This window comes from Triticum aestivum, chromosome 4B (genome assembly GCF_018294505.1).
Source record: "Triticum aestivum cultivar Chinese Spring chromosome 4B, IWGSC CS RefSeq v2.1, whole genome shotgun sequence".
Lineage (NCBI taxonomy): Eukaryota > Viridiplantae > Streptophyta > Magnoliopsida > Poales > Poaceae > Triticum > Triticum aestivum.
The window spans coordinates 106003803-106014768 of record NC_057804.1 but is presented as its reverse complement, the minus strand read 5'-3'; the positions used below and the strand labels follow the sequence as shown (position 1 = coordinate 106014768).

The window sequence follows — 10966 nt, the reverse complement described above, 5'->3', positions numbered from 1 at the left end:
TTTTTTTTATTATGCTTGACGTGCTTTGTGGAGTACTTTCGATTATCGTCAGATTTTTTTTTATTTTTTAGGGTGTGTCTTTAATTTACTTTATATCTTTCGATCTTCTCGCTGAGGTTTAAATCTGTTTCGAAAGATTAGATTTACCATTGCACAAAAAAGCAGAAAGATTAAACTTGCCCAAAAAGTTACCCTAGGGACCTACACCTACCGGGCACTTAGTCGCCTAGGAGTACGTGACAATACAGATTTCAATCAGAAGACGATTTTAACCTACCCTAAAAGCTGACCACAAGGCGCCTAGATATCATCGACGGTGGCGATCGATGCAAGTTTTAAACTTGAAATCCGCGGAATCCGCAACGAAACACTTTTTTTTTTTTTACCCTACGAGCTGAGAGATCGACCAAGTGGACGATGGGAATCTCGACGACCCGTACAATTATCCCAAGGGGCGCAAGCACCTCGTGGGCCCCGCGCAACATGCCTCCCTTCCTAACCCTGGGCCCCACCACACAGGCAGGAGTACTACGGACCGCCCTCGTCATATCTCACGGGCTCGGATGCTCCCTCGCCATCCCAGACGGCGACATAACTGCTGACGTCATCCATGACAATTGAGCTCCCCCTCTGGCCCCACGCCTTCATCCGACGGCTCACACGTCTCGTCGCCCGTCCGATGATCGACACGTGACCTATAATCCTACAGTCAACCAGCCCCCTCCTCTCCCAACTTGCACGTGCGTCACATCTTGCCCTCCCCGTCCGCCCGTCGACACGCGTCGGCACCTCCGCCTATATATACGGGCAGGTACGGCGAGCTTATGTTCCATTCCAAATCTCCCCCCCCCCCCCCAAGCTCGAGCCGCCGCCGCCGCCGATCAGCCGAACCAGCCGCCGCCTCACTGATAACCAATCTCCCGAGCGCTCCCTCCGAGCTCAACCCCCCGTTCACCGGACGCGAATGGACTACGGCTTCGACGGCGCTCTCCAGCTGCCCCCGGGGTTCAGGTTCCACCCCACGGACGAGGAGCTGGTGATGTACTACCTGTGCCGCAAGTGCGGCGGCCTGCCCATCGCCGCGCCGGTGATCGCCGAGGTCGACCTGTACAAGTTCGAGCCGTGGAGGCTGCCGGAGAAGGCGGCGGGAGGCGGGCCGGACTCCAAGGAGTGGTACTTCTTCTCGCCGCGGGACCGCAAGTACCCCAACGGGTCGCGGCCGAACCGCGCCGCCGGGACCGGGTACTGGAAGGCCACGGGCGCCGACAAGCCCGTGGGGTCGCCGCGCCCCGTGGCCATCAAGAAGGCTCTCGTCTTCTACGCCGGCAAGCCCCCCAAGGGCGTCAAGACCAACTGGATCATGCACGAGTACCGCCTCGCCGACGTCGACCGCTCCGCCGCCGCCCGCAAGAAGTCCAACAACGCTCTCAGGGTAACCACCTTGCCTGCCTGCCCACCGCCCCCGTCCCCTCTCTGTCAGTCTGCGCTGATGCTTGGCTGTCTCGTTTAATCCCTTCCTATTTTAGCATTAGCGAGAGATTTACCGTGCATTTAGTATAGAAATCAAGCGAGAGATCTTTCTTGAAATAGCAAGCTGTATTTTAGCTTTAGAAAAGTCAATTGGCAGGTTAGGTGCGTCGTGGCCATGCGAAAAAGAACAAGGGAAAAGGGTCAAAGTTGCAGCACGCTCAAGTTGTCCCTTTCGTCACAGCCTGTAGTTTGGCAGCGACGTGCGGAAAGCAATTGCGGCGGTCGCATGGCGTCATGGCTCACGCACCACGGGATGGAGACAACGGCGCCCGCCTCATCGCCCGCCCTCCCCATCTCCCGTCCACGTACACGTACACTAGCTTTAGTTACTTTTCAAATAAAAAATCTTGCTCGATCGATCTATCGCCGTCGCTGAGACTTTTCTCCTCCTGATCTTTGCAGCTGGATGACTGGGTGCTCTGCCGAATCTACAACAAGAAGGGCGTCATCGAGCGGTACGACACGCCGGACTCCGACGTCGCCGACGTTAAGCCGGCGCCGCCGCCGGCTGCCAAGATCCCGCGGCAAGGCCAGTACCACGCTGGGCCAGCGATGAAGGTCGAGCTGTCCGACTACGGGTTCTACCAGCAGCCGTCGCCGCCGGCCACGGAGATGCTCTGCTTCGACCGGTCCGGGTCGGCGGACCGGGACTCGAACTCGAACCACTCCATGCCGCGCCTGCACACGGACTCCAGCTCCTCGGAGCGCGCGCTGTCCTCGCCGTCGCCCGACTTCCCGAGCGACATGGACTACGCGGAGAGCCAGCACGCCGCCGGCCTCGCCGGGGGGTGGCCGGGCGACGACTGGGGCGGCGTCATAGACGACGACGGGTTCGTCATCGACGGCTCGCTGATTTTCGACCCGCCCTCGCCGGGCGCCTTCGCCCGCGACGCCGCCGCGTTCGGCGACATGCTCACGTACCTGCAGAAACCGTTCTGAATGAAGGCAGCATCCGTCAGACTCCTCCTCCTCAGCAGCCCCCCACTAACATGTTCATCAGGTCTCGTGTAATTCGGTTTGCAAGCTTCCCAAACCAATGCAGATTAGAGAAAACTTAGTGAGGATTAACCCGCACAAATCTGATACCCCTAGATCGATCGATCGATCGGGGGTCGGATGCAGAGTTTTCCCAAACGTACGTACATACCAGGTGTTAGCCTCGTCAGGTTTTGGGTGGCATTTGGGCGACTTGGTGGTACAAGCTAGGATCGTTGTACCATGTGCCCTGCTGCCCCTGCACTTTGGCCGCCGCTTGGACATGGCAAGCATGCATGGTCAGGTAGCCGTCAGGTAATATTTCGACTTTTGTTGTGGTAGTACATTCCAAATTAGAAGTAGAGGTCGAACAAGAAAAAGAAGCTGAAGTTTTGGGTTCAGGAGCTGTGGATCGTGTTGTGTAGCTAGTGTAGAGTTGGTTCGGGTTATTATTTTCTTCTCGAAGGACTTTGGTTCAGTGTCGTGGCAGTTGGCTGACGCTTTTAGGTTTTGTTGTGTCATGTAATTGTAATTGCGAAGATGATGTGATAGAGTCGCTTTCAGTGGTGGTCTCTCGGGTGACCTGGAACGCCAATTTTGTAATGCAATTGTCGTAATAATTCGACTTTTGTTGTGTCATGTAATTGTAATTGCGAAGATGATGTGATAGAGTCGCTTTCAGTGGTGGTCTCTCGGGTGACCTGGAACGCCAATTTTGTAATGCAATTGTCGTAATAATTAAACAGGGATGTCAATTGTAGTTATCTATGGCCTCATTTTGCTTTTGTCCTGCGCCGGCTGATCTTTGCTTGCACGGTCACACAAGTTTTTCAATTTCAGTTTCAGAAAATTTTTAGCACCAACCGAAATCATCGAAATTCAGTGATTTCGGTTTGCACTTCAGCCAAATCACCAAAATATTCTTTTGAATTCAATTAAATATTTGAACTTTTTGGAAAATATTTTGAAAAATATTTGAGTTCTACATGAAATGTTTTTGGCTAAAACGTAATTCTTTCAGTATCTATTGAAATTCAATGAAATCAAAATCTCACTGAAAGTTAAAAGCACTCACACCTGAATTAGAGAGAGGCTGCTGCTCTGTCCTTTGTGAATTGTGTCTATTGGTTCTGAATCTAGTCATGCGACTACATGGAGAGACGTCATGCATTCAGGCAACTTTTGAACTATAAAGGGGCATCATCATGTACTCAAAGTGTGATGCCTTCTCTTTTGGCTCTTGCTGAGGGGCATCTCGAGTCATGGCTGTATGCCCTGCTGAAGTGCACGGGCAAAATTTCGTGTTTTGACCCTTTTTACAAAGAAATTCGAGATCTGACCCCTGTCTGAAACTATTTCGGGATCTGACCCTTTTGACTACCGCCAGGAGGGCCGGCGGTAGGTTTGCACGTCCTACCGCCATCATCAGTGGCGGTAGGCCCTCTAACGGCGACTGACGGCCGTCGGCGTGTACTGACAGGGGAAAGGGCCTACCGCCACAGTCTGAGGCGGTAGGGTTCGGTGGCCTACCGCCCGAGGTGGTGGCGGTAGGTACCGAAGAGGCAAGTGATGCTGCGGGCGGGCCCTACCCCACCCACCAGCCCGTTCTTCCTCCTCCCCTCGACTCGAACAGAGTCGAGCGCCGCCTCTCTCCTCATCCCGATCCCCTCCCTCGATCTTCCTCTTCCCTCCACCATTTTCGCGGATCTTTGGGGCAAATCGAAGAGGCCGGTAAGCTCCTCCATTCCCTCCAATCAGTTTTCGCGATGGTTTTTTATTTCTGAAGTTATTTTTGGCACTAGGTGCAACCTAGGTTTTGGTGTTGATTTTTTTATGATGTTTTAGTTGTTTAGGAGTATATGATTTAGTAGTAGGCCTATGTGAGGATGTGTGGGTGAAACAATTGCAAGATATGTGAGGATATGTTGGTGAATGCATATATGTTGGTCCATTTTATTTTGTCATGTATATATGAATTTTATAAGAAATCTTTCTGTATGTTGAATGCAAGATTGTGAGGATAAAGGCATAACAAAATTCGTAGATGGTTAATGTATTGCAAATTTGTGAAGATGTATGTTTTGCAAAATTGGTAGGTTGTTAATGCATAGTGTGAAAATGTGTGTATTTCTATTTCATATAGTTGCAAATGTATGAACCCTAGGTTTAGTCTTTCATATAGCCATACGAGGAACCCTCTCTAGTTGATATGATGAACCCTAGGTTTAGTCTTTCTTATAGCCATATGTGATGATTTATTGTGTGAATATTGTAGATATTTGTTTTGCTTGCATTAGAACAAATATTGATGTTTAATTAACTTTATCCAATCAATGCTTATATAAGGAACATGGCGCCACCACCACCACTTGATGAGGATGATGACTATGAAGACCCACTTGAGGAAGCCATCTGTGCTCAAAGAGTGAGGCTGAGCGAACGGGAGGTGTGCAACCTATGGGACAACTTTCTGCCACGTGCTGAGTTGATCGGGGCGCCATTCGTGACCCGTCTGACAAGTACCATGATCGATCGACATGTCATGGTATGTTATTAGTGTAGAATCCAAGGAATTGTTAATAGTTTAAATAATCCATACTTATCAATTGATATATTTTTCTTATTCAGAAATTGCCAAAGAGCCTATCTGAGAGTTGTGGCATCGAGGCTGATGAAGAAGGCTATGCTGGAATACGCCTTACCGCAAGGGACCCCGTCACTACTTGTGCGTACAGCGTGGAAACGGACGGTCGCACACATTTAAGCACAGATGGGTGGAAGAGCTTCCTCGTTGACAAGAATCTTCATGTTGGACAGGCCATCCTTATTACTATCAGGAAGACCAACCGTCAAGGCTTGAAGATGATGATCGTCATCGATATCATCTAAACTATATATGCGTGTGGCTGCTGATGATCGTCATGTTTGATTGCTACCTATTTTGGCTTCGTGAAACTATTTGGATGTGATCAAACTATGTAATGTTTATGTCTATGAAATTGTGATCAAACTATGTTATGTTTATGTCTATGAAATTATGATCAAACTATGTTATTTGGTACTTGTTTCTTAATCTGTAATGGCAAAACTAATTATGCTTATGTCTATGAAATTGTGCCTATTGGTTCTTATGTTCAGGGCCCTTGCATATTTCTATGAAATTGTGATCACACTATTTGGATGTGATCAAACTTCTTATGTCTACAAAATTTTACACGAAACACAGGACCCTACCGCCAGGCTCCCTGGCGGTAGGGTCAGACAACCTACCGCCGTGAGCCCTGGCGGTAGGGTGAACCTACCGCCAGGACGCTTGCATATCTCGTTACAGAAGGCATGCACGGCAAAACCCTGCCACACCTTACCGCCAGAGCCCCTGGCGGTAAGGTTAGACAGCTTACCGCCTGGTTGTCTGGCGGTAAGGTACTTATCCACGTCAGCGCGCGGTGACGGCCCCCGTCTCCCTCCGTCACACCCTACCGCCAGGGTATCTGGCGGTAGCCTGTCTAACCCTACCACCAGGGGCTCTGGCGGTAGCAAAAGGGTCAAATCCCGATTTTTTTTCGAACGAGGGTCAGATCTTGATTTTGTTTGCAAAAAGGGTCAAAACACGAAATTCAGCCAAGTGCACGTAGGTAGGAACACTTTCAGAAATTATCTGCATATAGTACTAAGTTTAAAGCAGGTTTTATGTTTTAAGTTTCCGAAAATAGTTTCAAGTGAACTCATAGCAAATTTCTGAAAGTTACAAATAAAATCGTACATGTTTCAGAAAGCATGATCCTGACCATTTTCATGCTTCGAAGCAGAGTTTTAGGTACAACATAACCTAGTTTAATGGGCAATCTTTTTTATGTTGAAGATCCACCATTTCCAAGCACAAAATATCTACACAAATTAGATAGATTATACAAATCTTTGGTAGAGCCTTTATAGCACTCATTTTACTCCAGACGAGCTGGACAAGAACTGTCATAGCACTCATTTTACTACTCTAGGCGAGTATCCCGGCTCCTCAATCTACGAAACCAAATTTCTTGGTATGAACTTCACCATGATCCTCGGTATACCAGTATTCTGCCGTGGGCGCCTCCTAGGTTCAAGTTTTGGACAGCGGATAGGTTGTTATGGAGGGGATGACTAAAGTGTGCGGTTTGTAATTATATATTGTCTTGATTAAGCACCTTGGAACTATTCCTGTATTTAGGAAAAACTCATGCATCCAAATGTAAATTTACTCTACCTACGGTGGAACATCCATTTTTTAGCAATCGTTGTATCTATGGCAGGGCACTCGCACATAACAATAGTTGCAAAAAGATAATGTGGTACAAGAAGCTAGCTAAACATGTTATGTTACAATAAAGATTTCTTTTACGGTAAAGATTGCTTTTTATTGAGTAATATTGTTGCCTCAAGGATACAAACATAATGTGCATACACACAACCTCCACACCATTAGGATGTACACAATCAACAGTAACACACACACAAAAATAATCACATGTCTACCATACCGGACCATAACTATGCTTAGATGGAGGAAAAGAAAAGACCTCAAAGCGACAAGACAACGATCAATGGCACTAATTATCTTTTAACAACACAAGGACTACGAGGAACGTTCTCCAACGGCAACGCCTCGGAAACAACATATAAGTGCCGTCATCGCTGAATCCAACCATCGAAGGTCAGTTAGTGGGTTTTCATCCAAACATCACGTCCAAACAAACTCCTAGCAATTCCTTTAATAGTCACTACAAGAGTCTGATTTATGGTTTTCATCCAGAAACTCAAGATCAAATATTCAGAGATGCATAATAGATAATCTATAGAATAATCACGAATGTCGTGCATAATCGGTGCCTGCAATGCAGATACAACAAGGGTGTTGGAGCAGCTACAACCGAGCTCCCCAAACCGGCCACAAAAGCCCGGGCGGACGGCCCGGTCAGTGATCGGTCACGAAAATGCGACCCAGGGGAGCTCCTCAAACGAGTCTCAAACACCCGAGTTGACCGGCACTCATCGTATCCAAATATGGGGTGGATATGGGGGAGCCCGGGCGCGTCCGCCACGGCAGACTGATGATGGGGTCCCACAGGGGGAAAACACTATGAAACCCCGCGGTCCGAACGTCGTCTTCTCTGTTGGACCGATGGCGCTGTGTGGCACCGCTTCAGCGGGCCGCGCAGTGCCTAGCCCGGCTATTTAAGCCGACCGCCGGCACCGACACCCTAACCGTCCACATTTCCCCCCTCCCGTCCGCCATCGCCGCCATTTTTCACTCGTCGTCCGCCACCACTAGTAGCCATGCCTCTACGCCGTTGAGTAAGGAGCTACCCATATGTAACGCCGGAGCGCCGGCTGCAGCTCCTTGAGCAGATTCGGGCAAGGCGCGATGCCCGAATCACCGTGGGGCTGCTTCCGGACGCGGTGAATCCGGAGGAGGACTTGGGGGAGGAGGAGGAGGAGGAGGGGGATGTGGGGGACGCCGGGGACGCGGATCTGCATGCGGAGCAGTAGACGATCCTCGATTCCCTCCGGTCAGAAGTGGAGGCGGAGGCCAACCGTCGCCGTCTGCAGGAGGCGGAGGCGGAGCACACCATGGTCTTCGACGAAATGCTCGCGTCTACGGATGAGGACAAGGAGTCGGAGCCCTCCCACGCGACCATCTAGCTGCCGCCCGGCACCGACGCCGTCGACATCTCCGACGATGAAGCTTAGTTAGGGTAGTACGTAGGGACTGTTCTGAACCTCTCCAAGCTTCTCAAAATATGAAAATCCAGCTTCTCCATCCAGCTTCACGCTTTAGCTGGCGAACAGAAAAGCGTTCGGCGTTGTCCTGACTTCTTCCTTCGCTTGGTATGTTGGGCGCCCCTTCTTGAACTGGCCGAAGGAGGCCGTTTCGGCCCATGGCTTGGTAGGGTTGCTCGGGCGCCAGTGGGGTCGCCGCCCCTCGCTTACAATGGGACTAGCGGCGATGAGGACGGGAACTAGCGGGAATCTTCCTAGGAAGGCCGAACCTGTAAACGGAAGGGAGGTTCAGGCCGGCGAAGGGGGACGCGGGCGTGCCGGTGGGAACATGAGAAAGAGGGGGAGATATCTGCGAGGTGCTGGTGGACCATACCTGTTTGAGCGAGGAAGACCAGGTGCAAACCGTCTTCTTTTGCGATGGCATACTGCTGGTAAATAAGAGCAACTCCAGATTTGAGAAAACGTGGAGCTGGGATTCCCTCACTTCACCAAATTACACTACGGCCCAGGATCGCTTTGTGGATTTAGCTTCCTGGAGCAAAAGCGTTCGGGCTGGAGCCACTCTCAGAGTTTGAGAAGTTTGGAGCTGGATAGTTTCAGAACGAGCCCGTAGTATTTCTTTTACGAAACTAGGGGATGAAATGTGAAAAACTCGGATGCGGAGGAGCAAATTTGAGCCTCGGCCGGTCACTGTTTGTGAACGCGTCCACGCTCGTTTAAGAGGTCGGATTTGCTGTCCCGACGGTAAGTGCTCCTAGCAATGCATGCAATGTGGTTAGAACGAGGTTGTTAGGACAACCCATACCATGTTTCCATGCAGGGCCATGCATGCACGTTCCGGTCGCACGTGGGCAGCACATAAACTAATTATACGTGCGATGCTCCACCCTGCAACTATAGATTCAGTATCATGTGATCGGGCATCTTTCTTGGGGAAATACACTGGAGGCATGTGACGGCGCATGTAGCCGGCAGCCCACAGGCCGGTCAACTGCGACGTACGGATAGTGAGCCCGGATATCCCGCGAGCATCGGCGGCCGGGCCCCGCCGCTCATCATGTAGTCCAGCGGAGGCGACGGAAGATCATGTGGGGACTGGTGGCTGCACAGCGCGCCCTCGCCTCGCGGCTGCCAATGGCCGTTTGTGTATAAGGCCAACTCCATCGCGTGACCTCAAACGAACATCTATTTTATCCGGATTTTGTTCGTGTCCGGACCTGTTTTGGGATGCGGTGGTCCTGCGTTCAACGCGCGGCCGCATCCGTTTGCCCCATCTCGGCCGCCAGCCCATATTTTTATATGAAAACAAGTGTGCACGTCCAAATATTAATTGTTTGAAAATTAAAATAGTTTTACAACCCAATAAAAATTGTCTCTCTAATAAAGATAGTTTTACAACCAAATCGAAATTGCCTTGAATGAACATAAAACGAACCAATATATCTATCGGTTGCCAATATGCTCCCACACGTGTTCAACCGAGTCATTTTGAAGAGCCTTATGAGTGTGCCAATCACGCAGCTCACGATGGAACTGGCAGAACTCATCAAACGTGGCCGGTTCTTGGTGCAGGGGCTCAACATTGTCACCTTGAAAATCAAATCCTTGGTCGAAGATACTGTCATCACGCTCGTCCTCGACAATCATGCTGTGCATGATCACACAAGCAGTCATTACCTCCCAAAGCTTCCTTTCATCCCATGACAGTGCAGGGTATCAAACGATGCCCCATCGGGATTGAACCACACCAAAAGCACGTTCCACATCTTTTCTAGCACTCTCTTGCATTTGGGCAAATCTCTTTCCCTTCTCACTTGGGGCTTCGAGATTGTCTTCACAAAAGTTGACCACTGAGGATATATACCATCAGCTAGATAGTATCCTTTATTGTACTGGTGGCCGTTGATCTCAAAGTTGACAGGTGGGGAGCGGGCTTCTGCAAGCCTCGCAAAGACTGGAGAACGTTGCAGCACGTTGATATCATTGTGAGAACCTGCCATGCTGAAGAAAGAATGCCATATCCAGAGATCCTGCGATGCCACCGCTTCTAATATGACAGTGCACTCGCCTACATGCCCCTTATACTGGCCCTGCCAAGCAAATGGACAGTTCTTCCACTCCCAGTGCATACAATCTATGCTGCCAAGCATGCCTGAAAAGTCTCTAGCTGCGTTGGTCGCCAACAATCTCTGTGTATCAGCGGCAGTTGGCTGCCTCAAGTACTCTGGGCCAAACACCTCGATCACAGCCTGACAGAACTTATACATTGACATCAAACATGTTGTCTCGCTCATACGCACGTACTCATCCACCAGATCGCCTGGAATTCCATAGGCAAGCATGCGGACGGCCGCGGTGCATTTCTGGTAAGAGGAGAACCCAAGCTTGCCAAGGACATCCGTCTTGCACTCGAAGTATGGATCATGAGCAACCACTCCCTCTCGGATACGATTGAACACATGCCTTCCCATTGGAAAACAGCGTCGGAATTTATCCTGCTTGAAGAGCGGTTTGTTGGAAAAGTAATCGGCATAGAGCAGGGCATGGCCTCTGTCCCTGTTGCGGTTCAGGTTGGGAGCACGACCAGGGACTGACCCCCTGTACCGAGGAAGCTGCCGTTGAATGTGGTCGTGAACGACCAGTGCAGCCACCACAAGATCTTCATCGTCCGACGATGAGTCGTCCGATGAACAAAGGAAGTGGT

The 10966-nt window shown here is 50.2% G+C and overlaps 2 protein-coding genes across 2 annotated transcripts; both read left to right on the top strand.

The window, feature by feature from the left end:
- Positions 1-840: 840 nt before the first annotated feature.
- LOC123091306 (NAC domain-containing protein 71) lies at positions 841-3269 on the top strand. The gene is made up of 2 exons (XM_044512782.1): positions 841-1432; positions 1933-3269. Exons 1-2 carry the CDS (start codon positions 965-967, stop codon positions 2467-2469), a joined length of 1005 nt encoding a protein of 334 aa, XP_044368717.1. The 5' UTR covers positions 841-964; the 3' UTR covers positions 2470-3269.
- Positions 3270-4111: 842 nt separating this feature from the next.
- On the top strand, positions 4112-5566 carry LOC123091305 (uncharacterized). Its single transcript, XM_044512781.1, has 3 exons — positions 4112-4236; positions 4852-5050; positions 5134-5566. Exons 2-3 carry the CDS (start codon positions 4856-4858, stop codon positions 5392-5394), a joined length of 456 nt encoding a protein of 151 aa, XP_044368716.1. The 5' UTR covers positions 4112-4236; positions 4852-4855; the 3' UTR covers positions 5395-5566.
- The last annotated feature ends 5400 nt before the right edge of the window (positions 5567-10966 follow it).

What these genes read in the sequence shown, in the direction of transcription:
- LOC123091306 (XM_044512782.1), top strand. Translation starts at nt 965, where the DNA reads ATGGACTACGGCTTCGACGGCGCTCTCCAGCTGCCCCCGGGGTTCAGG. An exon ending in AGTCCAACAACGCTCTCAGG is followed by an intron (nt 1,433 to 1,932) that starts GTAACCACCTTG and finishes TGATCTTTGCAG; the next exon opens with CTGGATGACTGGGTGCTCTG.
- LOC123091305 (XM_044512781.1), top strand. Translation starts at nt 4,856, where the DNA reads ATGGCGCCACCACCACCACTTGATGAGGATGATGACTATGAAGACCCA. An exon ending in TGATCGATCGACATGTCATG is followed by an intron (nt 5,051 to 5,133) that starts GTATGTTATTAG and finishes TTTCTTATTCAG; the next exon opens with AAATTGCCAAAGAGCCTATC.